This window comes from Canis lupus, chromosome 30, assembly GCF_048164855.1.
Source record: "Canis lupus baileyi chromosome 30, mCanLup2.hap1, whole genome shotgun sequence".
Classification (NCBI taxonomy): domain Eukaryota; kingdom Metazoa; phylum Chordata; class Mammalia; order Carnivora; family Canidae; genus Canis; species Canis lupus.
The window spans coordinates 28026492-28053418 of record NC_132867.1 but is presented as its reverse complement, the minus strand read 5'-3'; the positions used below and the strand labels follow the sequence as shown (position 1 = coordinate 28053418).

Sequence of the window (26927 nt, the reverse complement as noted above, 5' to 3'; positions counted from 1 at the left end):
TTTCCTCTTTCAGGGGGATCTGAAATGGAGTTCTATTCTTCAGGTCATTGAAAAGGTATCCTAGGGATTTTTTTTTTCTTTTTCTCCTTTTTTTGTATTTATGGGTATAGAAAAATAAAAACTAGTCAATATTCACACACTGGTATGTGATCAGGTGTCTATGTTGGAGAACTTCCTTCTTATTGTAACTTTATTCCCATAAGTGGGAAAGCTTTTGATATTTGCTCTTGTCTGTAGTATTATTTTCCTGGTTAGAAATATCAGCAAAGAAGGAACAGGCTCTGGAAAATCCAGTGTTTTTTCCCTAGCAGATAAAGGAAGAGTTAAATATTTGATTACCTTTAAATTAAGACTACAAGTTTCTACCCTTATCCTATCCTTTTCTTCTATAGAAGTGGATTGAGTGGTTTTTACCTTTGACTAGAATACCTCAGGAAATTAAATTTGTCCTACTCTGGAATACTATACAGGCAAATTAAGATCTTCCAGACTTGTCTGATTGCCACTTGACTAAATAAGAAAATTAGTGATAAAAAAAAATCAAAGAACATAAGCAATTTAGAAGTTTTAAAAAATGGCTTAAGTGTTTTTTCCTAATAAAGATGTAAATGATACAATACTTTTCAACCATAGAAATGTTTAATTACCTAAATTTCTTTTTGCTTTAGCGTTTTATATTATTTTTAAATTTTACACAAATAACTTTTTAATTTACAAGTTTTTTTTTTTTGGTATCTTTTTAAATTATGGTAAAAGCCCCATAACAAAATTTGCCATCTTAACTATTTCTGAGTTTACAGTTCCGTAGTATTAAGTATATTCACAGTATTGTGAACCAAACTCCAGAATTTATCTTAAAAAACTGAAACTATATTCCCATTAAATAGTACTCCCTATTTCCCCCAATAGTTACTTTTTACAAGAAAAATACAGAATATTAATTTACTGTTTTTCAATGAGAATATAATTTACCAGACAGCATTTTTTTTTAGTTTATCCAGTACATTCTCTCTATATAAGCAGGGTACATGAAAAGCCAGATTATCAGAAAGCTACTTGGTAAGTCTAGAATCAGAGCTAAAGCAGTTAGTAATTTGATTAGAGGAGACTAATACCCATTTCCAACTTAGGAACGTACCTTCCAGGTAACTCAAATACATCCGTTTGGAAGACTATCCTCTTCCTGGGCAGAGTTAGAAGTTCATGGGCAATGTTTGCCTCCTGTATTTCCATGACTAACTGGTCTTTTCATCTCCCTGAAGATGACCAGATTCTTTCTATAGATTTGTTAAAACATTAAATATTGTGCTTCATATCTTGCTAACCTGAGAGACATTTTATTGAGAAGTTTATTTCCTGGATTCTATAAAGTAGTTCAGTTTTATTTAGTAAACTGTGTTAGGAAAGCCTATATTATAGCTATCTACACTCTAGATTTTCTTGTTTTTAATGCAGCTTTATACTTTAGGATCAGAGTCATAAATTCAGCTTCTTTAAAAACGAACCTGAGTTTTGTAAGCAGAAAAGGACATTAGAGATTTTCTAGGTTAATCTCCATTTCTAAAATGAAGACAGAGGCCCAGATTGATTAAGAGATTGATTTGTCCAAGGTCATAAAGGCAGAATAGTGATAAAGTGTGGGCTAAAATAAAAGCCCTAGTTACTTATAGTTTCTTAAATAAAAGGATAAATGTTTTTTTAGGCACTACCCAATCCGCACTTGGATTTTTTTTTTTCCAGATTGCTTTGAAATGAACCAAGTTGCAAATTCCTTTCTTGTCAGCCCTTAAAGCAAAAGAAGCTCTGGAAACATGGATCAGCATGCTTTTGGGGGTGGATTTACAGTTTTGTTTTGTTTTTTCTTGCTTCCCCACTCCATGAAAATAAACCAGTTGCTGTTAGATATCTGACCTCAGTTACTATTGCAGAGAATTAGGGGAAATAATAAGGCCCATCGTTCATATTGAAGTAATTTACCACTATTAAATAATAATTGTTCTTTAATTTTAGTAAAATTAATGAACAAAAATTTAATATATAGAGCATTTTAAAATCTGTCTTCAAAGTTCATCCATTCATTATTCATTGAACATATCTGCAGTGTTGATAGCAGGTATCAAAGAAGTTTAAGACAGTCTCTACTCTCAAGGAACTTACAATCCCATTGGAAACAAGACATACGCAGATGAAACATTATAAATAATAATACAATCCAGTAAGTGCTTTAGAAATTCAGAGAAAAGCAGTGATGAGTATGGACTGGAGTGGATGGGGGAGACTTCGTAAAGCAGGTGGGCTTTGTAACAATTCTGAGAGAATGGATGGTATTTTGATAAGTAAAGAAGAGGGAAAATATTTGTGGTTGGGAAAATAGCATGAGTAAAGCATGAAAGTATATGTAAGCAAGGCTTAGTGGGGAACAGGGACAATTCTAGGCTTCCTAGAACTTGAGGAAGATTGGGGGATAGTGCTGGGGCCATTATGATGAAGGGAAGTAATATGGTACAAGTAATATTTTAGGCAGATATGCTTTTTGATCTTGCTTCTAATCATTGCTTTGATTTTATGGTTTTAGGCATGTTCTAGTTCAGATAAACATGCTTTAGTAACTCCTTGGCTAAAAGGAGAAATCCTTGGAGAGAAATTGGTAACCTTGGCAGATCATCTTTGTAATAAGGACTTGGAATCCTCAGTACCTTCTGAATCTTACTTCTCAGAAAGATGGGCTCTTCTAAGTTTGGTATTATCCCAACACGTTAAAAATGGTAGGCGAAAATATGGCTATTGTTTTTTAGTAGAGAATAAATCTTTCACTTTTTTGGGGAGATTCCATGTTGCAAAGTTGGCATGTAATTGAGAATAACAAGCTTTCATTCATTCAGTATTTTAATCTTGTAAGCACCCTGAATGTTTATTAATCTTTGTTGCAAGACTTGGAAAACATTGTATTATTTTTAGTTTTATATTCTAAAGGGTTTTGAGTAGCAAAGCTGTTTACTAATTTTGGTGAGCATTGCTTTTTTTTTTTTAATTGCTTTTTTATGTGAGAGAAAATTGCTTAAATAAAATTGCTTTTGTGTGTGAGAGATCAGATTGATTTGTTGATAGAATTTTCTTTTGTCTACTACATAGATCTTAAACATACAGAAGACTTAAATGGTTGTTAACCCCAAGTATTAAAAACCACACTGTTGATATTTTTAAATTTTTTGTCTGTGTGAATTTTTTTTTCTGTAGATTACTTGATTGGAGAAGTGTATGTTGAAAGAATTATTGTTAAACTTCATGAAACTTTATCCAAAGCAAAGGAATTGTCAGAAGCTGAAAATAATGACTCATCAGTGTCTTTTATCTGTGATGTGGCTTATAACTATTTCAGCTCAGCAAAAGGATGCTTGCTAATGCCATCAGCTGAAGACTTACTGTTAACTCTCTTTCAGTTATGTGCTCAAAGCAAAGAAAATACACATTTGCCAGGTAATAGCCTACTGCTCAAATGTTTTGTTGGGAATCTCCGGCCCTGACCTTCATAGTGTAAGTGCCCAGGCTTTATTAATTGAATCATAATATACTTGAAAGTTGAAAGCACTTTGATTTAAAGGGCTACAAATCTTAAACACTTTCAGCTTTAGTAACTAAGTTAAAGATGTATGTAGACATTCTGTCTAAATTCTTTCTTGATACTAAAGACAGTTTTAGAAGGGGCCATGATAGATAATTAAAATCTTAGTCCCTTCACTCATTGGCTATGGTTTTTCAAGTTGCCTAATTTCTTGATGCTTCAATCTCCACATTCATAAAGGGGGGGGATATTGATATCTCCTCCTCTTAATATATATCAAGATGACATTGAGATAGTCTTTTTAAGGGCTATCTGGCCTTATGTATTAATTGAGAATAATGAAAAGAATATTTAAATTACCAGTATTGATAGCCTTCTTCCCCAGCCCTTTTTTTTTATACTAACTTCTATATTTGGAAAAGGTATAATATTTTTCACATCACCAAAAGGACAATGCTCTTGTAAATAAGTTCAGATCAGAAGAAAGCTAACTTTAAAAATCTTAACATGTTTGTATCTTAGCTCATGCCATGAGCTAGTTTATATTATTGCACATATATGACATGATTATTTTGGCAATTGAATAGTAATTTTATGTTTTCCTTTTTTAATGGTGTCTTAAAAATCTCAAGTCTGCATCGAGTTATTTCAGATATTTTATACTGATTACAGTTGCTTCACAGGGATTACAAATTACTGTTGACATCTTGATTTTAGACTTTCTTGTCTGTAAACTGAAAAATACTTGGCTCTCTGGTGTAAATTTATTGATCCACCAAACTGGCAATGCATATAAACAGAGTACCTTCCTATGTTTATCTGCTCTGTGGCTGAAGAACCAAGTTCAGTCTTCATCTTTGGATATCAAAAGGTAACTTTTTTTGTGCTTGTTTGCGCAGTATCTCTTTAATACCTGATAACTGTCTTTAAATAAGAGCCCACGATTAGTATGCCTATGAAAAATGACTTGTTACATAGAAATCTATAGGACTCTGTAAGATGATCCAGACAAAAAGATTTTTCCAAAAGGAATTTGTTTTAATGATCATTCGTTTAAACTCCATTAATTGAAGAGTGATTTGTCATAGCATATCTGCTGGACTTCTAATTTATGCTCAATGATGTGATGGTGGTGCTGTACTGTGTCTTGTGGGCTGGTGTGGATTATAACTGTAACCTCTCATGGCCACCACACATAGTGATTATTCTTCATTGTTTATTTTTGGGGAGTGAATAGCCACTGTGTTAAGGTGTTGAATTGCAAATATATTTCACACCTCATGCCTAAATCTATATATAAAAGTAAAAACCAAGAGAATGCATCCAGAGGCTGTTAGGATTGGGTCATATATTTTTCTGATTATCCTGGGGTTTTTTTCATAGAATAAGATAGGTGTATTTCAGAAATATCTGAAATAGGTCAAGTTCCCTTCATTCTGAGATAGAAGCAGCACTCAAATTCAAATCATAAATGTTGGATTAAATCCGTAATTTGGCTGTGTGTATGTTGGATACAGAGAAGAGGGAGTTTACTTGTCCTTTTGTTCAGATAAACTGTTACCTGCCATAGGGTATTTAATATGTACCAGGATGTTCAAAGTAGTCATAGCATAACTATAATAGTTACATTTTTTTTCATTATTTCCAGTCTTCAAGTACTCTTGTCTGCTGTTGATGACTTGCTAAATACACTTCTAGAAAGTGAAGATACTAATCTTCTGGGAGTATATATTGGAAGTGTAATGCCAAGCAGCAGTGAATGGGAAAAGATGAGACAGTCTCTTCCTATGCAGGTATATTTGAGATTGGACAGTGCTTATCTTATTCTGAAGTTTGGACTTCATGCAAGCTTAAATATTTTTATTTTATTCTGGGGAAGAAAATGGAAACAAAATCAATCTCTTTTTTTTTCTGGGGAGAAAAAAGGTAAATGAAATGGATATCTTACTTTGCCTTTACGTCTCTGAATGCTCATATATTGGATGTTTTTTGTTTGTAAGACAGTGGCAGTTGCCATAGTACAAGGTGAATTAGACCTAGTTTTGTCCTGAAGGAGCCTTAAAGAAATACAGATGTTGATAATTTCCTATAGTAAAACTCAAACTTCTAGGCTTCTGTGATTCTACTAATAAACCAGTAATAACTTCATTTTTGAAGTTATTCTAATAACATTTTAAGGATACTCTAACTTCATTTTTGTTCCCTGTCTTAATTGCATAGGTAGTAAATAACTTAGAATATCTAATGATTTTGTATATAATTTAATGTATTCTTTTTACAGTGGTTGCATAGACCTCTTTTAGAAGGAAGATTGAGTTTGAATTATGAGTGTTTCAAAACAGATTTTAAAGAACAAGATACAAAGAAACTTCCCAGCCATTTGTGTACTTCAGCATTATTGAGCAAAATGATATTAGTTGCACTGAAAAAGGAAATAGTCCTAGAAAATAATGAGCTTGAGAAAATAAGTAAGTATATATGAGCATTCAGATATAATAGAAATGTTTTGAAATAATTACAATAAATATAATTTTGAAATAATTTTGATGAACCTACAATTTAGATAAGAATCTTCCATTCCTAAAAACTGTTTTAGTAATGAGGAACTTGAGGTTACTTGAGTGATGAATGGTAAATTTCAAATTGGGTGGAAACATGAAATCTTGCTAGAATCTTGTTAGCTGTAGAGCAGAATTGGTAGAGGAACAGTTATTCAAGCTGGTAAGACATTGATACAGGTAGATCCCATGGCATATAACCCTAAAGAAAATGGTTAAGTGAGTCTGGTGTTTCATCGAGGATTCTGAATTTCCAGTTTTTGAACCACTATACCTTTGTGTTCATAGTGGGGAGATAGATAGATATTTCCTTTTTTTTCCCCCTCCTGGCAAGTAGAGGTTCAAATGTTGAATCCCAAAGGGGTTTTGGATTTCAAAACATCCCCCCATTCCAGGAAATAGCACAGAATTGTAGGAAGCAGTGTGACCTATACAAAATGGTATTAAAGGTGCAGAATATTTACATAATTTCTCTGTCAGTCTTGTTTGTAAGCCTTCAGTTGTAGCATAGTTACTAGTAGAAGAGAACATAGGCCCTGTGGAAGAAAGCTGGAACACCTCTTCTGACTAGCCAGTTCCATAGGCAGGGAAGGGCAAAGAGATTCGCCTGCAGTGTACATTGCCCACAGAGTGAATCTGTCCAAAAACAAAACTGGAAATTGGAGTAATAATAATCTTTGTAATAGTTTGCTTTTATTAACTGTGTTACTAATTACAAACTGACAACATTATGTTTTTAATCTTCTTATCAGCCGTATCAGATATTATTATTGTTGTTTTTCTCACCTTATTGTTTTCTTAGCTTGACTCAATTAGAATTACATAGCTTGGAAAGGATAGAATTAGATTTTGAACCAGGTCTGAAGTCTTCTGACTTCAAAATCCATACATGGCTTTATAAGAGAGAGTTGTGACTAATTATGTATTAAAATTTACTGTGATGTGCTAGGTTTTGGGATAGGTACTGGTCATTGAATTCTCATAGCAGTCCTTGAGGCAGATTTTAGTACTCTAATTGAGAACTAAGTGTACAAAGCTTATTTGAATCCAGCGCAGTCTGTTACTGAGGTCCATGCCACGTTTACTGTATCATGGTATTTCCCATTTCTTAACACATTGATTTGAACTTTTCATTTCGGGTATTCGGTCCCTTAATTGCTTGTCCTGTAGTAACTTGTTACCACTTGTGGCAAAAATAGGAAGATTTGTCCAGTATTTCTGGTAACTTAGGCTTGTCACATTCTTAACCAATCAGAAAAGGGAGCAAGTAAGATTTGGGAGAGGAATGGCATTTTGTATCAAATGTTCTCAGGTTTCATTACCATGGAACATCTCAAAGCAGATTTGAAAATCAGTTCATAGATACTTTGAGACTGGTGGGCATAGCATATTAGAAAATGGGACGGAGAAGTGAAATGATCGAAAGGCCTGTTTACAGAATACACTTGATGATGTGTTGTCCATTCTGTAGTTGCAGAACTGCTCTATTCACTGCAGTGGTATGAGGAATTAGACAATCCACCTATTTTTCTAACCGGATTTTGTGAAATGCTTCAAAAGATGAATATTACATATGATAACTTATGTGGACTTGGTAATACTTCTGGCCTTTTACAGCTGTTATTTAGCAGGTAAGAATCTCTTTTAACTTTCATTTTTATATGATTTTACTAGTTTTTGGCTTTGTTTCTGTAAAATGTTAGCTCATTTATGCTAGTCTTTCAGTCAGGGGATTGATCTAAATTAAACCCAATTCTTTTTTTTTAATTTGGTTAAGATTTTATTTATTTATTTGAGACAGAGTGAAAACGCATGAATGGGGGGAGGGATAGAGGAAGAGGAAGAAGTAGACTCCATGCTGAGCATAAAGCCTGACACGGGGCTTAATCCCAGTACCCCAAGATCATGACCTGAGCCCAAGGCAGGTACTTCATTGACTGAGCCACCCAGGTGCCCCTAAATTAAACCCAATTCTTAATGATAAATACTTTGTGGATTCTAAATACTCGATTTACTCATCTGGGGAGATACTTGAATTTTGCCTGTGTTCTTAAATCCATAAATATACTCAAGAATTTAAATACATGCCTGTATTCTTAAGTCCCTAAATACATGGTCATTTGGATGACAACAGAAGAAATAGAAGCCTTGTAGAAATTGTTTTGTCAACCATGATCCATTCTTCTACTTTCAAATCAAAGCTTTTACTTTGCTTGTTGTCACAGATGTGCCTTAAAATTATAACCACAAGATGCTCTCCTCTGCTTGGGGAAGTAGGTATAAAAACAGTCATACAGGTTCTTAGCAGTTAGGTATTGAGCTTGTTGAAATTACTATGTTGAGTGAAATTACTGTTTTGAACTGCTTCTCTTTGTTTTTCATGTACCTGTAGTGTTTTGAGTATGCTCTGTGGTATCACGGGTCCCAGGCTGAGCACATCTTTCTCTGCAATCTCAGTCCACATACTTAACACTCAGAAATTTCCTTGACAGATATTAATACCTCCTTGGTTCTTTAACATTAACCAGGCTTGGTGTCCTGTGTGATGTGTCCTTTTCCCAGCTACAGTCTCTGGTCCTCAAGCCTAATTTCATCTCTTGGAATTTGAAGGGCTTTGGGATGAGAGCTCAGTATCAGTTATAAAAGAGCATTGGAAGCCTAAGCCTCCCAGTCCATTCAGTAATGGCAGTTGTTTGGGGGCAAAAGCTCTGTGTGAATTAATACCCTCACAAGGTGATTTATTTAATTCTGTAAAAGGAATCAGGCAGACAGTCTTTAAAAATCTTAAGCACTTTGAAAATGGATTTTTTCTTTTCCTTTTTTAGATCCATGGAACATGGCACTCTTTGGTCTCTTATTATTGCTAAGTTGATCCTTTCCCGAAGTGTTTCATCTGATGAAGTAAAACGGCATTATAGGAGAAAAGAAGGGTATTCATATTTAAAATGTTTGTACTTTGTAATTTGTTGTATTTAATCACCTTGGCAACCCCAGCTTATGAATAATCTCTAATCAATCAAGGAAATGATGTTTAAGAAATAAGGAAATTAAAGGAAATGAGAAAGATTTTAAAAGAATTTCAGTTGTTTTAGGTTTGAGACATACCTTATTTTATAAGCATTTTTATTTTATTTTTTTTAATTTATTTTTTATTGGTGTTCAATTTACTAACATACAGAATAACCCCCAGTGCCCGTCACCCATTCACTCCCACCCCCCGCCCTCCTCCCTTTCTACCACCCCTAGTTCGTTTCCCAGAGTTAGCAGTCTTTACGTTCTGTCTCCCTTTCTGATATTTCCCCTGAGATATAAGCATTTTTAACTTTAAAATATTTTGTTGTGGAATTTTATACTTAGTTTAAAAAGCATTTTGTTAACTTGTTCTCATTTTCCCAGAAATCTTTTTGGTAGAAATCTTTCTTTTTCCTATCCCTAATATACTTCTTCCATTACTTTATTTGCTATTTGGAAGTGATAGGGAAAGTTACTTACTCTTCTCTTTAATAAGGATCATCTTATTGAAAAATAAAGAAATGAGATATATATGTTCTTTTTTTTAAGATTTTATTTATTTATTCATGAGAGACACAGAGAGAGAGAGAGAGAGAGAGAGAGAGAGAGAGAGAGAGAGGCAGAGACACAGGCAGAGGGAGAAGCAGGCTCCATGCAGGGAGCCCGATGTGGGACTCAATCCCTGGACCCCAGGATCAGGCCCTGGACTGAAGGCGGCCCTAAACCGCTCAGCCACCGGGGCTGCCCCAAGATATTTATGTTCTTAAAGAAATAGGTTATGAGGTTGGACATATAGACATCTAGAGTTGGTCATATTAGAGAAGCTAAACACTCAAATACTTATGTGAAATTTACCAAGACACATTTTAGATTTATTGATTTACCAAGAATTCTGAAATGATATGTATGTTCTGGTACAGTAGAATTGTAAATGAAATTTTGATTTTTTTTCCAGATTTAAACTTACTATTTTGAAGTATAGATTTATATGCAATTGTAAGAAATGATACAAAGAGATTCCATATGCCCTTCATTCAGTTTCCCTCAGTGGTACCATTTTGCATAATTTTAATATAATTTTACATCCAGGAAAATGGCATTTATACAATCCATTGACTAAGTTTACATGTACTAATTTGTGTATGTGTGTGTGTGTTGTAATACACATGTCTGACCACTACCACAGACCAAGAGACAGAACAGTTTTATCGTAAGGATCCCTTGTGTTGTTATAAACAGGGCCACTTCCCTTTCTCTCATTCTCATCTCCAGGAACAAGCAATCTGTTCTTTTCTTTACCATTTAGGAAAGTTACGTAAATGGAATCATACAGCATATGATCTTTTGATATTGGCTTTTTTTATTTAGCATAATTTAATTTTTTTTCTGATTGTAAAAGTAATAGGGAATTAACTAGGAAAGTATTAGAACAATTTCTAATAATTGATATATACTTAACAGAAAAATCACATATTTTTTATTCAGTAATAATAATTTAAAATGCCATAGGAAAAAAGAGATTCTATTCACAATGACAGCAAAACTATATCTAGAAGTAAATTTAACAAAAAAAATACAATTACAAAACTTCAGTAAGATTACAAGTGAGGGTGGGAAGATAAATTGTAAAAAATGGTTGTATCAATCTGTAATTGAAATGTAATCTCAATCAAAATTCCAGGAATATTTTTTGAAAAATGTGACAGACTGCATTTGAGGGAAAAAATGCTCAAGAATCAGTAGGGGAAAAAAAAGAATTGGTAGGAAATTTCTGAAAGAGAAAAGTGAGAAGGACTTACCCTACCAATATAATAACTAAGCAGTATTAAGTTGGTAGATAGACAAATCAGTGGGTCAGATATAGAATCCAGAAACTAATCCACACAGATATGAGAATTTTGTTGTTGTTGTTGTTTTTTAAGATTTTATTTATTCATTCGACAGACTGAGCGAGCACAATCAGGGGGAGCAGCAGGCAGAGGGACAGGGAGAAGCAGATTCCCTCCTGAGCAGAGAGCCTGATGTGGGGCTTGATCTCAGAACCCTGAAATCATGACCTGAGCCGAAACAGATGCTTAACCAACTGTGCCACCCAGCAGCCCTGAGAATTTAGTTTTTGATGTAGGTGGCCTTTTAAATCAGAGGTGTGAGTCAATAATACATGACATTAGGATAATTGGATACATTTGGAAAAAATAGCAAGGTGCCCTTCTTTTACATTGTACACAAGAATGAAGTCCAGATGAAAGCTGAATGTAAAGAACAGATCTCTATAAAATTATTAAGGGAAAGAAGAGACTCTATATAATCTTGTTATGGGGAAGATCTTAAGCCAAGCAGAAAAACCCAGAATCCACAAAACAAATGATAGATACTTGATTTTGTCAAAATAAAAACTTCTAGCAACTTAACTCCCCATCAACAGATGAATGGATAAAAATGTAGTATATACATACAACGGAATATTATTCATTATTCAGCCTTTAAAAGGAAGGAAATTCTGACATATGTTTGAACATGGATAAACCTTTAGGACATTATGCCAAGTGGAATAAACCAGGCATAAATAACAAATACTATATGATTCCATTTAAATGAAATACTTAGTCAAATTCATAGAGACAGAAGGTGAAATGTCTGCCAGGACCTGAGGAGGGGGGAAATGGAGAGTTCTTATTTAAGGAGTAGAGTTCCAATTTTGTGAAATGAAAAGACAGATTTTACTTAATGAACTGTATACTTAGGAATAGTTAATTTAGTAAATTTAATGTGTATTTTACCCATAATTTAAAATTTTTACAAAAAGAAAACTTTGTATGACAAAAATGTAGTGAAACAAAGGTTAAAGGACAAGTGACAAAATGGGAAAAAACATTTACAAATTAAAAAAAAAATTGATATCCATAATACACAAATAGCTTCTATTAGTAAAACTATCCAGATTGAAAAATGTGTCAAGGACTTTAAAAAGGTAATTAATAGATAAAATAGTCAATGGTAATTCATTTATGAAATGTGAAATATGAAAGGATTTGCCATAGTAATAATGATAGAAATACAAATTAAAAGAAGCACATTTTATCTGCCATCTTGCTAGAAATTAAGAAGATTCATTAAGTGTGCAGTCACTCACATTTTTGGTGAAAGTGTAAATTGATTATGCTTTTTAGGAAAGCAATGTGAAATTATCAAAATATAATACATTCAAATCATTTGCTCTGGCAATTCTATTATATTTGTACATATGCAGAATAATACCTTGCTCACAGACATTTATTGTATTGCAGCCTTATTTGTAAGAGCAGAATTTTGGGGAAAACCTCATTGTGCACCAGAAGGGGAGTAGTTAAATTATGATAGTATGAAAAAAAAAAATTATGATAGTATGGAATATTTTTGTTTTTGTTCTTAACTTAGTTATATAGCTTTAAAATAGAAAGTAATTTTTATGTATATGTCTTGTCATAGAAAGATCTAAAATGTAAGTGTAATACAAGTGTATTTAGTGTGATCTCTTAATATGAACTTTATATATGCACATAGATGAATATCAGTTCATAGAAAGGACACACAACTGGTACTGTTTAAATGAATCGGTAGACTCCTAAAGAGAACATAATCATATTTTGTTATGTAATTTTTAAAAATGGGGGAGAAGTTATATATGCTATGCTAGAAGCCTGTAAAAAAGAGAAGGTAGCAGCAAAAAATATCTAGTTTCATCATCCAGAACCAGCATAGTTTGCTTTTTTTTCCTGTACAGTTATTTTACATAGTGGCATTATTAGTCTTTTTGAGTATTCTGAAGGAGAGGAGTTTTCTGAAATCACTGCATGTTTAGGATAAATATAATTCATACTTTTCCTTTTCTTTAAACAGTTTTTTCCCACTAACGGAAGGTAATATGCATACCATTCAAAGTCTCTGTCCGTTTTTGTCAAAAGAAGACAAGAAAGAGTTCATTGCTCAGTGTATACCTCCCCTTTTGGCCTGGACTAAGGAAGATCTTTGCAGTACTAATGGTTAGTGCTTGATAACAAATATTTCTTTTATTTAATTACTGTTTGAGATAAAAGAAGCATTTCTTAATATCTAAACCCAAATCTAGCAGAGATAAGTTGAATTGCAGCTGATTTATTCCTAGTTTATACTTTTGCTATGTAACAAGTTGACAGTCAATAGGATGAATGTCGTTGGAAAATAACAATTATCCTTTTGCAGTATAGAAGTACTACAGCTTTAAGAGAAGATTAAAACCACAAATATCCTTTCATTATTTATTTCCATCCATAGCACTTTTAGCTATGCTTAATTGCTTAATTTCTCCCTAGTCAACCAATGATTGACAATCTAAAGGTAATAGAATAGCTTTTGTTGTATTTTACACTTTTGGGATACTTAATACTCTGTTAGTTCATTTATTAATTAATTAATTTTTTTTAAACTTTTTTTTAAAGATTTTATTTATTTATTCATGAGAGACACAGAGTGAGAGAGAGAGAGAGATAGAGAGGCAGAGACACAGGCAGAGGGAGAAGCAGGCTCCACACAGGGAGCCCGACGTGGGACTCGATCCCGGGACTCCAGGATCAGGCCCTGGACTGAAGGCGGCGCTAAACCGCTGAGCCACCCGGGCTGCCCTCATTTGTTTATTAATTTAATAAACACTGAACATGGCTCTTTGGCAGTTCCTCTTGTAGGCAGGACAGACATAAAATTATATTGTGATAACCAATATATCAGAGACATGTCCTGTGTGTCAAAGCAGCAGAAAAGGAGCTTCCCCACTCTGCTTGGAGGCATCATTGGTGATTTCACAAAGAAAAGTTTAACTGGGTAATGAAGTATAGTTTTCCACAGGGATGTAGTTGGATTTCAGGTACACAGAAACATGAAAGAGTGTAGAGATTTCAGTTTGGTTGGCATTTAAGGTAGAAGGTTTAGGACAAAGGGTGTAGGATGCCAAGAACCTGGATTTTGATAAGCAGTAGGGAAAGGCCTCATGGAGGTTAAGGAGTTTGGACTTTAAGAGGTAAGCAATAAGGAGCTATTGGCTCAAATTATGTAGGAGAGTAGTAGCAAGACTATTTCATTAGATTATTTTGATAACTGTGAAGGGTGGATATGAAGGAAAAGATTAGGAATAGAAGACAGGAAGCTATTGGAATGTCCTTATTTTTTTAATTTTTATTTTATTTATTTGTTTTTAGAGGGGGGAGGGGCAGAGGGAAAGAATCTTGCCCAGCTCGGAGCCTGATGGTGAGACTCAGTTTCCCAAACCTGAGATCATGACCTGAGCCAAAATCAAAAGTCAGATCTCTGATTGACTGAGCCACCCAGGCACCCCCAGAAAGTCTTAATGAGAGATAAACAGAGCTTAAATCAAGGTATAGATGGAAGAAATTAAGGAAATAGAATTGGTGTGGCTCTGTGATTCTATTTCTGAATTGGGTAGAAGGAAATACCAGTAGGCCTTAGAGAGAACCTTTAAAGGAGACTTGAAGGTTAGGAGGAAGTAGGGAAGGGAATATACAGGGAACCAATGTTAAATAAGGTAGCTATGGGATAATACTCAAATGGAGATTGCCTGTTGATGGAAATACTGCTTTCAAAGCCCACGTCGTCGTGTAGGTGGTTGTATGATCTGTAAATGAGGATGAGCTCTCCAGGGAGAGTGAAGAGTGAGAATATCAAAGGGAACACCATTACATAGATAGAAGGGGTCTGTGGGTGGGGGAGACTTGAAAATAGGGATTAAAGATAAAGAGAAGCAGAGGAGGAGTTGTAGGTAGTATTCATCACCCGTGTTAAATGCCAGAGAAGGTCAAATAAAATTCAGGGCTAAAAAGTGTCCATTAGCTTTGGCATTATTGGAACGAAGAGTGGTGAGAAGGTGGTGAAAAAGGATGTAGAAAGAAGGTGAGAGCTGGAGATGAATTCAAGGTTAGAGAGAAAATCGGTATTCCAGAGGAGGAGGAGAAGCAGATAGAGATGGAGAACTGATGATAGCTCCCACTGAGGAGATGAGAGGGATGGGGTCTACTTAGATTTACTAACCTCGTGTAGGTGGAGTGACTTTCTTCAGAGGGAAGAAAGGAGAGATGTAGGATGGATGCAGATGTGAATAAAGAGAGGGTAGGGAACTTCATGTGTTCTTACTAATCAGTTCTCTGTCCTTTCGGGCTAGGTCATTTAATGAGTGGAAACTGGATTGTAGATTTTAAGAAGGATAGTGAAAGTTTGAAGTAGTGGAAGAAATGCTCCTGTCAACAAACTTTTCTCAAAAAGAATTAGGCTATGGCACCAAAGGCCAGCTGATGTCAAAAATAAATTATTGTGGCATTAAGCTTTATAGTTGCGTTCACTTACAGAGTTAGACTATAGGATCAGGCAGGGATTTGTAGTTCTGGAATGAGGATGCAGTTGAAGTGGCTGTGCATAGAGGAGAAGAGTACCTAATGGGAGTGAAGGTGGTTCCTCCAGCACACATCATAACTGAAGGATGGCAGAGGCAAGGAAGGGGCAGGAGGAAGGACTGCAGTGTCACACAGACCACAAGGTGCATCGCTGTTTGGAAAGCCCTGCAGGAGGAAGAATGTTTCTGAGATTTGATAACTAATTTTGCTCTTACAGCCAAAGTAATGAAACAATTAGCTAACAAATGCATTTTTAGTATTTAGTTGTTAGAAAACTTATTGTTTTTATTACACTTGAGCTCCGTGTATTCTGTTTTGCCAGGAAGTTTTTAAAAAAAATATTCCTCTGCCTTTAAAGGAAAGTTAAATATATTATACATTTTCTTTTCTTTCTTCCTCAGTTCCCTTTTATGTACAGGGTAAAAATCTAAGCCTTAGTTTGGCCTGTTGGACATTTTACAGTCTTATTGCAACTGACTCTCCAGTTTTACCTCTTTTTTGCTTCCATCCTGGACCCTGGCCATGCTAAATCTTCATGATTTTTGAACATTATATACTTTTTTTTAAGTTTTAAATTATTGACATATATCACTGTATATGTTTAAGGTGTACCACTTGATGGTTTGATTTATATATACTATGATATGATTACCACAATAGGTTGAGCTCACATCCATCTTATTATAGATAGAATAAAAAGAAAGGAAAGAGGAAAAAAACTTTCTCCTCCTGATGAGAACTCAGGATTAACTTCTACCAGCTTTCCTACTTACCATGTTGTTAGCTGTAGTTACCATGTTGTAGATTACATCCCTGGTACCTACATTTGTCTTGTAACTGGAAGTTGTAACTTTACAAAATTCTTTCTCCAAGCTCCGTCTTCCCCCATCCTCTCCCTCTGGTAACCACAGCCTAATCTCCTTTTCTGTGAGTTTGGGTTTGGTTTGGTTCCACAGATGAGTGAGATTATACAGTATTAGTCTTTGACTTATTTCACTTTAGCATAGTGTCTTCAAGGTCCATCCATGCTGTCACAAAATGGTAGGGTGTCCTTTTTTATGGCTGTGAATAGTATTCCATCCTATATTTATTTTACAACTTTTTTTCCATTTCATTCATTGATGGACACTTGAGATGTTTCCATGTCTTGGCTGTTATAATTAATACTGCTATGAACATGGAGGTGCAGATATCATTTGGAGTTAGAGTTTCTTTTTACTTTGGATATATGTTGACCTTTGAACAACATGGGTTTGAATTGTGTGGGTCCAGTAATATGCACATTTTTTTAATAACTAAAGTACAGTAATGTATTTTCCTTATGATTTTCGTGACATTTTCTTTTTTCTAGCTTACTTTATTATAAGAATATAGTTAATACATACAACAAAATATGTGTTAATTGTCAATGTTATTGGTAAGGCTTCCAGTCAGCAGTAGGCGGTTAGTAGTTAAGTTTTTGGGGAGTCAGAAGGTTATATGCAGATTTTCAGGTGCATGGGGTAGAGGTGGGGGTTGGTGCCTCTAACTCCCACATTATTTCAGGTTTAACTGTATTCCCAGAAATGGAATTACTGGATCATATGGTAGTTCTATTTTTAATTTTTTTAAGGTCCTTTGTATTGTTTTCCATAGTGGCTGAGCCATTTTATGGTCCCACCAACAGGGCACAAAGGTTCCATTTTCTTCACAGCCATGCCAGTATTTGTTATCTATCTTTTTGATGATGACCCTTCTATTAAGTGTGAGGTGATATCTCACTGTAGTTTTAATTTGCGTTTTCCTAATGACTAATGATGTTGAGTATCTTTTTATAGTATATATCTGTTGGCCGTAAGAATATCTTCTTTGGGAAAATGTCTATTCAGGCCCTTTGCCCTTTTTAAAATTAGATTGGTTTTTTGCTCTTTAGTTGTATGAGTTATTTATATATTTTGGATATTAATCCCTTATTGGATATATTTGCAAATATTTTTTCCCATTCTGTAGGTTGTCTTTTCACTTTGTTAATGATTTATTTTGTTGTGCAGAAACTTTTTAGTCTGATGTAATCTCACATTTTTATATATGATTTTGTTACTTGTTCTTTAGGAGTCATATCCAAAAATTAATTACTAAGATGCATGTGAAGAGCTTAATTCCTTTATTTTCTTCTAGGAATTTCCTAGCTTCAGGTCTTATATGTTTAAATCTTTAATTGGTTTTGAGTTAACTTTTGCAAATGATTTAAGATATGGGGTCAGTTTATTATTTTACATGTGAATAGCCAATTATCCTAGTACCATTTATTGAAGAGTCTGTCTTTCTCCACTTAGTAATTTTGGATCCTTTATCAAATATTAATCAGTCATATTTTGGGCACTCAATTCTATTTCATTGGTCTGTTTGTGTTTATGCTCTATTATACTGTCTTGATGTCTATAATAGCTTTATAGTATAGTTTGACATCAGGAAGTGTAATGCATCCTACTTTGTTCTTTCACAGGATTTATTTGGCGAGTCAGGATTTCTTGTGGTTCTGTGTACATTTTAAGAGTGTCTTTTCCTTGGCAGCTCGGGTGGCTCAGCAGTTTAGTGCCACCTTCAACCCAGGGTGTGATCCTGGAGACCCAGGATCGAGTCCCACATTGGGCTCCCTGCATGGAGCCTGCTTCTCCCTCTGCCTGTGTCTCTGCCTCTCTCTGTGTCTCTCATGAATAAATAAATAAAATCTTTAAAAAAAAGAAAAGTATCTTTCCTACTTATGTAAAAAATGCCAGTGGAATCTTGAATAGGGTTTGCATTGAATCTATGGATGACATTTGGTAGTATTGGTATTTTAACAATATTCTTCCAGTCCATGAACATGGGATACCTATTTATTTGTCTTTAATGTCCTTCATCAGTGTCTTACAGTTTTCAAAGTAGAGATCTTTTATTTTCTTAAATGTATTCCTAAGTATTTTGGTTTTGATGCTGTTGTAAATGGGATAGATATTTTTGTCCAGAAAGTTTGTTGTTATTCTATATAAATGTTACTGATTTTTGTATGTTAATTTTGTATACTGCAACTTTACTGAATTCACTGCTCTCATAGTTTTTTTGGTTGAGTCTTTAGGATTTTCTATATTTTAAATTATGTCATCTGTAAAGAGACAATTTTACTTCAACTTTTCCAATTCTGATACCTTGTATTTCACTTTTTTGCCTGGTGGTTTTAGCTAGGACTTCTAGTACTATGTTGAATAGGAGTGATGAAAGCAGGCATTATTGTCTTGTTTCTAATCTTAGATGAAAAGCTTTCAGTCTTTCAGCATTGAGTATGACGTTAGCTGGGGGCTTGTCAATTTATGGCCTTTATTATAGTGAGATATGTTATTTCTATGCCTAATCTTTTAAGAGTTTTTATTATGAATGGATGTTGAATTTTGTCAAATGCTTTTCTTTGTGTCTGCTGAGATGATCATATGCTTTTTTTTCATCTTACTAATGTGATGTATCACATTGATTGGTTTGTGTTTATTGAACCATCTTTGTACTCTAGGGATAAATCTCATTTGGTCATGGAGAATGATCCTTTTAATGTGCTGCTGTATTCATTTTGCTAGTATTTTAGCAATAATATTTCGTCTGTATTCATCAGGAGCATTTGCCTGTAGTTTTCTTTAATAGTATTGTCTTTTTCTGGTTTTGTTATCAGGATAATGCTGGCCTTTTAATGGCAATTTAGGAGTGTTTTCCTTCGCTTCAATTTTTTGGAAGAGTTTAAGAAAGATTGGTGTTGATTCTTCTTTAAATATTTGGTAAAATTCACCAGTCAAGCCATCTGCCCCTGGGCTTTTTCTTCATTAGGAGATTTCTGGTTAGTGATTCATTTTCCTTGTTAGTAATTGGTGTATTCAGATTTTGTTTCTTCCTGATTCAATCTTAGTAAGTTGTATGTTTCCAAGAGTTTTTTCCATTTCGTCTAGCTTGTCCAGTTTGTTGGCATTTGGTTGTTCAGTGGTAGCCTCTTACGATCTTTTGAATTACTGTGATATCAATTGTAATGTCTTTTTCATTTGCAGTTTTGTTGATATGAGTCCTTTCTCTTTCTTCATTCCCTTGGTTAGTCTAGCTAAGGGTTTGTCGGTTTTGTTTCTTCAAAAACCAACTCTTAGTCTCTTTGTTTTATTTTCTGTTCTGTTTCATTTATTTCTGCTCTAATCTTTTTTTCTTCTTCTGCTGACTTTAGGCTCAGTTTGTTCTTTTTCTAGTTCCTTAAGACATAGAATTAGGTAGTTTACTTGGAGATCTTTTTTGCTTCTTAATTTAGGCATTTTATTATTATGAATCTCCCTGTTGGAACTACATTTGCTGCATTCCACTAGTTCTGATATAGTGTATTTCCATTTTTGCTTATCTAAAAAGTTTTAGTTCCCCTTTATTTCTTTGATCCATTGGTTGTTTAGGAGAGTGTTGTTAAGTTTCCATGTGAATTTTTAAGTTTTACTGTCATTATTGATTTCTAGTTTCATGATATTGTGGTCAGAGAAAGTACTTGATATGATTTCAGTTTTTTTTTTTTTTAATTTGCTAAGATTGTTTTATGGCCCAACCTATGGTTTATCTTAGAAAGTGGTCATTATGCACTTGAGAAGAAATGTGTATTCTGCAATTGTTGGATAGAATGGAAGCATGAATTTTCTAAATATTATCACCATAGAAACATAAGCTGTAGTTTTGTTATTTATTAGTTAGGATATAGGAGTCTTTCTTCTTCTTTTTATGTCTGTTAGATCCATTTGATCTGTAGTATTGTTTAAGTCCCCTGTTTACTTATTGATTCTTTGGATAATCTGTTTTCATTGTTGAGAGTGCAGTATTAAAGTCTCCAACTATTATTGTATTACTATTTCTCCGTTTAGCTGTGTTAGTTTTCGCTTTATGTATTTAGGTACTCCAGTGTTGGATGCATAAATATTTACAATTGTAATATCTTCTTGCTATATTGACCCTTTTATCATTATATTATAACCATCTTTAAAGTCTATTTTGTCTAAGTAAAGGCACACCTTGTTTTATTGCATTTTGCTTTATTGCACTTTGAAGATACTGTGTTTTTTTTTCTTTTTTATAAATTGAAAGTTTATGGCAACCCTGCATCAAGCAGCTTTGCCAACGCCATTTTTCCAATGGCATTGTTTACTTCGTGTTTTTATATTCTGGTAATTCTTGCAATATTTCAAATTTTTTCATTATTACTGTATTTTTTTTCTGGTGATGTGTGAGCAGTGATCTTTGCTGTTATTATTGTAATAGTTTTGGGGTGCCATGGGCTATCCCCTATAAGAAAGCTAACTTAATCGATAAGTGTTTCAGTGTGTTCTGACTCTTCTACCTGCCATTCCCTGTCTGTCTCTCTCTCCTTGGGCTTGCCTATTCCAGGCTAATTAATAACCCTACAATGGCCTCTGTGTTCAAGTGAAAGGAATTGTCACATGTCTCGCATTTAATTAATTAATTAATTAAAATTTTTAAAGATTTTATTTATTTATTCATGAGAAATACACAGAGAGAGAGGCAGAGACACAGGCAGAGGGAGAAGCAGTCTCCATGTAGGGAGCCCGATGTGGGGCTTGATCCCGGGACTCCAGAATCACGCCCTGGGCCAAAAGCAGATGCTCAACCGCTGAGCCACCCAGATGTCCCCATGTCTTAATTTTAAATCAAAGACTAGAAATGATTAAACTTAGTGAGAAAGTCATGTTGAAAGTGAAGGTAATTTTGAAAGCTAGGCCTCTCATGCCAAACAGCTAAGTTGTGAATGCAAAGGAAAAGGTCTTGAAGGACATGAAAAGTGCTTCTCCATTGCACACGTAAATGATAAGAAAGCAAAATAGCCATGTTGCTGATGTGGAGAAGTTTTAGTGGTTTGGATGGAAGATCAAACCAGCTACTACATTCCCTTAGATACTAACTTTCTTCTATTCTAAGAAGGCTAAATGAGGTGAAGAAGCTTCAGCAGAAAAGTTTGAAGCTAGGAGAGATTGATTCATGAGGTTTTTTTTGTTTTTGTTTTTGTTTTTTTTTTAATTTTTTTTTTAAACATTTTTATTTATTTATGACAGTCACAGAGAGAGAGAGAGGCAGGGACATAGGCAGAGGGAGAAGCAGGCTCCACGCACCGAGAGCCCGACATGGGATTCGATCCCGGGTCTCCAGGATCGCGCCCTGGACCAAAGGCAGGCGCCAAACCGCTGCGCCACCCAGGGATCCCTGATTCATGAGGTTTAAGAAAAGAAGCCATCTATCATAATAGCACAAGTTGAAGCAGTAAATGCTGGCACAGAAGCTATAGCAAGTTACCTGGAAGATCTAGCTTAAGATAATGAAAGTGGCTACACTAACAGCAGGTATTCGCTGTAGATGAAACAGCCTTTTACCAGAAGATGCCATTTAAGACTTTCATAGCTAGAGGAAGAAGTCAGTGTCTGGCTTCAAAGAATAAGCTGATTCTCTTGTTAGGGGCCAGTGCAGCTGGTGACTTTAAATAGGAGTCACTGCTCAGTTACCACTGTTACTGCAGTTTATTTTTTTTTTTTTTTAAAGATTTTATTTATTTATTCATGAGAGACATGTGGGGGGAGAGAGAGAGAGAGAGAGAGGCAGAGGCAGAGGCAGAGGGAGAAGCAGGCTTCATGCAAGGAGCCTGATGTGGGACTCGATCCCAGGTCTCCAGGATCACGCCCTGGGCTGCAGGCGGTGCTAAACCGCTGCGCCACCAGGGCCGCCCACTTTTTTTTTTTTTTTTTTAAGATTTTATTTATTTATTTGAGAGAGAGACAGAGCGAGCATGAGTCGGGGGAGAGACAGAGGGAGAAGCAGACTGCCTACTGAGCAGGGAGCCCAATGTGGGGGGATGATGACCTGAGGTGAAGGCAGATGATTGACTGAGCCACCTAGTAGGTACCCTGTAGTTTACATTTTTAAAAATATTATATAACTAGTAGCAAATTTTTGTAGTTATGGTTATACTTAATTTTTTTTTTAGGATTTTGTTTTTTAAATTTTGGAGAGAGTGAGCATTTAAGTGGGTGGAGGGGCAGAGGGAGAGAATCCTCAAGCAGATTCCCTGCTGAGCACAGAGCCTGACTCAGGGCTCAATTATATTACCCATGAGACCATGACCCAAGAGTCAGATGCCCAACAGACTGAACCACTCAGGCATCCTGTATTTTTACTATATTTTAAAAATATATTTATTTATTTATTTACTTTTAGAGAGAGAGTAGGACCTGCTATTATAGTCTGCTTCTGGACAAAGCTGTTTGAGCTCTGATGAAGCTGGGCGGCTCACAGTTAGATAAGACTGCTAGCTCGGTTCTGCAGTTACCTGGATTCTCGGGTCAGCCTCACTAGATAGGTCGGGCTGGGTACCATATTCATTAATAGATTGGGGTATGAATTAGCTTCCCTGCCCTGGCAGCAGGACAGATTCCAGAATCTGTAAAGCTCATTGTTTGGGAACCTGAATAGCAGGAATGTGTGCAGAATTTCCTGGTCAGGTGATGCTCTGTAGATGGGGGAAGCCAAGGACTGTGCTCTTTCAGGTGCCACTGGACATAGGCCTGTTGGATGGGCTGTGGAGCTTCCCATGTGCTGTTTAGGTTCCCTGGTCAGACAGGCTAAAGGTTGCATTCAGTGATGAGTGGGCTACAGATTAGGTTTCTTGCCTGGGCACAGTGGCAGAAGTAGCTCTAAAGCCAGTAAAGCTCTGTGTTGTCTAAACTCAAGCAGAACTGCATCCCAGGTTCTTTGACTGGACTGGGCCACTGGCTTTGGTCTGCAAAGTATGGGCCCTGCCCGCCCGCCTCTTGGTTGTAGTGCTGCTCTGATGTACAGCTTTCAGGAATTTTTGCTAGCCTTTCTGGTCAGATGGGCTGGAAGACTCTCCACAGTATGTGGGGCTATGTCTCAGCTCCCTTGCCTGGGTGGGAAGGGGAGGGGCCAGAAGTGACCCTCAGCTTTGTGAATTAATCCTCTGCCTGTGTGTAGCAGGAGAAGCCCCAGTGCAGGATGCTGGCTTTGCTCTGGTTGATCAGCCCTGCTCAGTTGCCTCTTGGCTATGAGTGGCTTTTGGGCCACACAGCTTTCAGGAATTGTCTCCAGCCCTTCTGGTCTGTCGGGGCTGGAAGATGCTCCACAATTAGCAGGGCTGCAGCTCTGCTCCTTACCTGGGAGTGGGTAAACTGGGCTTCGGGGCTGTCAAAACTCTTCCTTTGACTCTTCCTTTGAGAATCAGAATCAGGCAGATCTGCGTGAGCCTGTCTTGGTTCTGCAGATAAGCAAAGCCACAGATTGGGATTACTACTGGACACTGCAGGTATGAATTGATCTGCCTAGATCTGTGTGCTGGTTGTTACAAGCACCCTGTCCATTCTTTGTCAAAGTCAGGACTGAGGCCTGCAAATTCCCCAGCAATCCCAGTACTCTGAGATCAGAGTAGGAGGTCCACCACAGCGACTCACAGTACTGGAGGGGTTGTGCTGGTTTTCCCTCACCCTAGGCTTTTTCCTACTGCAGAACCAGAGTCTCCAGGGTGCCCTTCCCACATGGAGCTGCACTGTCCTGGGGAGGGGCAGTGTAGTCGGTGTGGAGCTGCTTCTCTTACCTTCCTAATGCATCCTGTCTTGGTCTCAGTGACAGAGGGGGTGCTTTAACCTGACCCCTATAAGAGTCTCAGTGACATCTTGTTCTTGAATCGTTAGTGGATTTTCTTATGAGGAGGGAGCAAAGTCAAGAACAACTTACGTTGCCATCTTGGTGGTATCTCTTCTATTCTGTCCTTTTTTACAACTGTGTGCCCCTTTGCTGTTCTCACAGACTGTCGAACTTTTGATAAGTCCCAGTTCAAATACCAGCTTTGGGAAGCCTTTTCTTGCTTTTTAAAAAATGATTAATTCATTTATTTGAGAGAAGAGCAAGCGGGGTAGGGAGCAGAGGAAGAGAATATCCAAGCAGACTCCTGCTGAATGTGGAGTCCAGTGCAGGGCTTGATCCCACAAGCCATGAGTTCAGGACCTGAGTCGAAACCAAGAGTCACACGCCCAACCGACTGAGCCACCGGGTGCACCTGGGAAGCCTTTTATGACTCAACCTAAATGGAGATAGTTGTTTATTTTCTAGATTCCCAGTTTTTGTCCCCAATATATTCTAATTTGTTTTTAAGTCTACCAGTACTGCTAGATGAATCCTTTCAGGGACTGAATTTTGTTCATCTTTCCCCAGCATCTAGCAATGCACCTGGTACTCATTATTTATTCATTCTTCATTTAGTCAGTCAAAATAAATGTCTGTATTTCAGGCATTGTACGAGGGGGAGGTACACAGTGGTAAGTAAAACAGACAAGATTCCTTCATGGAGCTTACTTTCTTTTGAGGAGATAACAAATAAGTAACAAACAGTGCTGTAAAGACAATAGACAAAGGAGAATTGAGAACAGAGAAATGCAGGGGGATGTACTTCATGTATGTGGGAATTGCATAGAGTATAGGCAATATTTAAGCTGCGTGTTAAAGGGTAAGAAGGAACCGGGATTCTAAAGAGTGGTAAGCCTATGAGAACTTTCCAGATATAGTACATGCCTATTGAGTTAATGTATGAATTACGGAAGAAGATGTTCTGTTTTCCATCTTTAACTTTACACTCTAGCTATGTTTTTCATGTTCGTCTTTATTTAAGAGATGGGGCATACTAAATGAGTCCTATATGTAAGAAACCAAGAACAAAAAACAAAACCCCAGCATAGGTTAGTTTAAAGCACAGTATCATTTACTCACCCTAACCCACCCCGACCCCCACTCCCTTTTCTATGGTAGGTGCTTGGTATGGAGACAGGGTCTCTGCTCTGTGGAGCTTACATGCTCATTTGTTGACTCTTTCATGTTAGTCCTTTTTAGAATTCTTAACCTAGACATTTCTGGGGAAGGTGTTGGACCTATCTCAAAATAGAATTTCTCTTTTGTAATAGCAGTAGATTTTTTTCCTGATTTTTCTTTTTTTCTTTTGGTCTGTTGCACAAGTTTAATAATATAAGAAATGAGTTAGTAGTTTACCATTCTATATAGTGATTGGCTTTTCTTGAATTTTCTCATTTGTGGTAATTATAATGCTTACATAATTAGTACTAGAAATGCTTTTCTTCATTTCAAGGTTTGTATCAAAGAAAGAAAAGAATGCTTTTTTGTTAACATTAGCATGGTCTAAGAATAATCATCCCTATTTTTTGTCAAAAAAGTTTTATCAGAGAACATAATTTCATAAAAAATAAAGTCATGTGTAAGACAAGACTTTGATTTAAGGCAGTATGTGTAGATAGATGTGGATGTATGTGTATGTACATTTAATTTTCATTTTGAATTTTACTTTAGGAGGTTTTGGACATCTTGCCATTTTTAATTCTTGCCTGCAAACCAGAAGCATAGATGATGGGGAGTTATTACATGGTATATTAAAGATTCTAATATCCTGGAAGAAAGATCATGAAGATATTTTTCTTTTCAGTTGGTAGGTGATATTTTATATTATCCCCCACCCCCATTACAATATGTGTCCAGATTGTATATCTTACAGTCACAACTTTGTATAGTAATAGGTTGGTAAACACTTAAGTCAGCCTGTTATAAGTATATAAGATTTAAAATAAAATAGTTTGTAATTGAATGTCCATATAATTCTTTAATGTTATTTTGTTTTGTTTCTGTCTTTATCACAGTAATCTATCAGAAGTCAGCCCAGAGATACTAGGTGTAAATATAGAAATAATACGGTTCCTTTCCCTGTTTCTGAAATACTGCTCATCTCCTTTGGCAGAGAGTGAATGGGACTTCATCATGTGCTCCATGTTGGCTTGGTTAGAGGTAAATTAAACCAATGTATCATCAGTGTTGGGTCTTCATGCATATCTGTATGCTAGAACAAATTACTAATCTTAATCTTTAAGTAATGATTGTAATTAGTTCTTTTGCAAACATTTAAACTCTATAGATATATTCCTCACCAGTTACTATTTGAAAGGATAGTGCATTGATAGAGGTTTAATATCTGCTGGCATCATTCAATGACCAAATCTCCTGCCATTAAAATGTACTCTCCATAGCTCATTTTAATATAATATTTGTAGCACAGACCTTGCAGGTGTTATCCTTCGTGATTAGTTTTTTTTCTATCTTTTTGGCTCTTAATTAAATTATTCTTAAAATGTACTGTGTCAGTAATAGGTTAAAGATTAAGCAAATTCAGAGAGAATCAGTGCTCTTTTTATACACAAAGCAGGTATAATATTTGTGGGCTCTGATGGCTGCAAATCACTGGGGTTGAATTGGGCTAAACCTCTGCTTTGTTTGCTATTAGCTGTG

At 35.8% G+C, this 26927-nt stretch overlaps 1 protein-coding gene across 1 annotated transcript in view; it reads left to right on the top strand.

Annotated features, from left to right (window-relative positions):
* The window catches only part of LTN1 (listerin E3 ubiquitin protein ligase 1), a 66520-nt gene that overhangs the window by 22697 nt on the left and 16896 nt on the right, over positions 1-26927 (top strand). Inside the window, exons 11-21 of the mRNA XM_072806649.1 lie at positions 14-55; positions 2576-2765; positions 3238-3477; positions 4280-4433; positions 5211-5355; positions 5844-6030; positions 7592-7751; positions 8946-9050; positions 13012-13154; positions 25941-26076; positions 26285-26429. Of these exons, the coding sequence (XP_072662750.1) occupies positions 14-55; positions 2576-2765; positions 3238-3477; positions 4280-4433; positions 5211-5355; positions 5844-6030; positions 7592-7751; positions 8946-9050; positions 13012-13154; positions 25941-26076; positions 26285-26429 (1647 nt within the window). The remainder of the gene's footprint in view (positions 1-13; positions 56-2575; positions 2766-3237; positions 3478-4279; positions 4434-5210; positions 5356-5843; positions 6031-7591; positions 7752-8945; positions 9051-13011; positions 13155-25940; positions 26077-26284; positions 26430-26927) is intronic.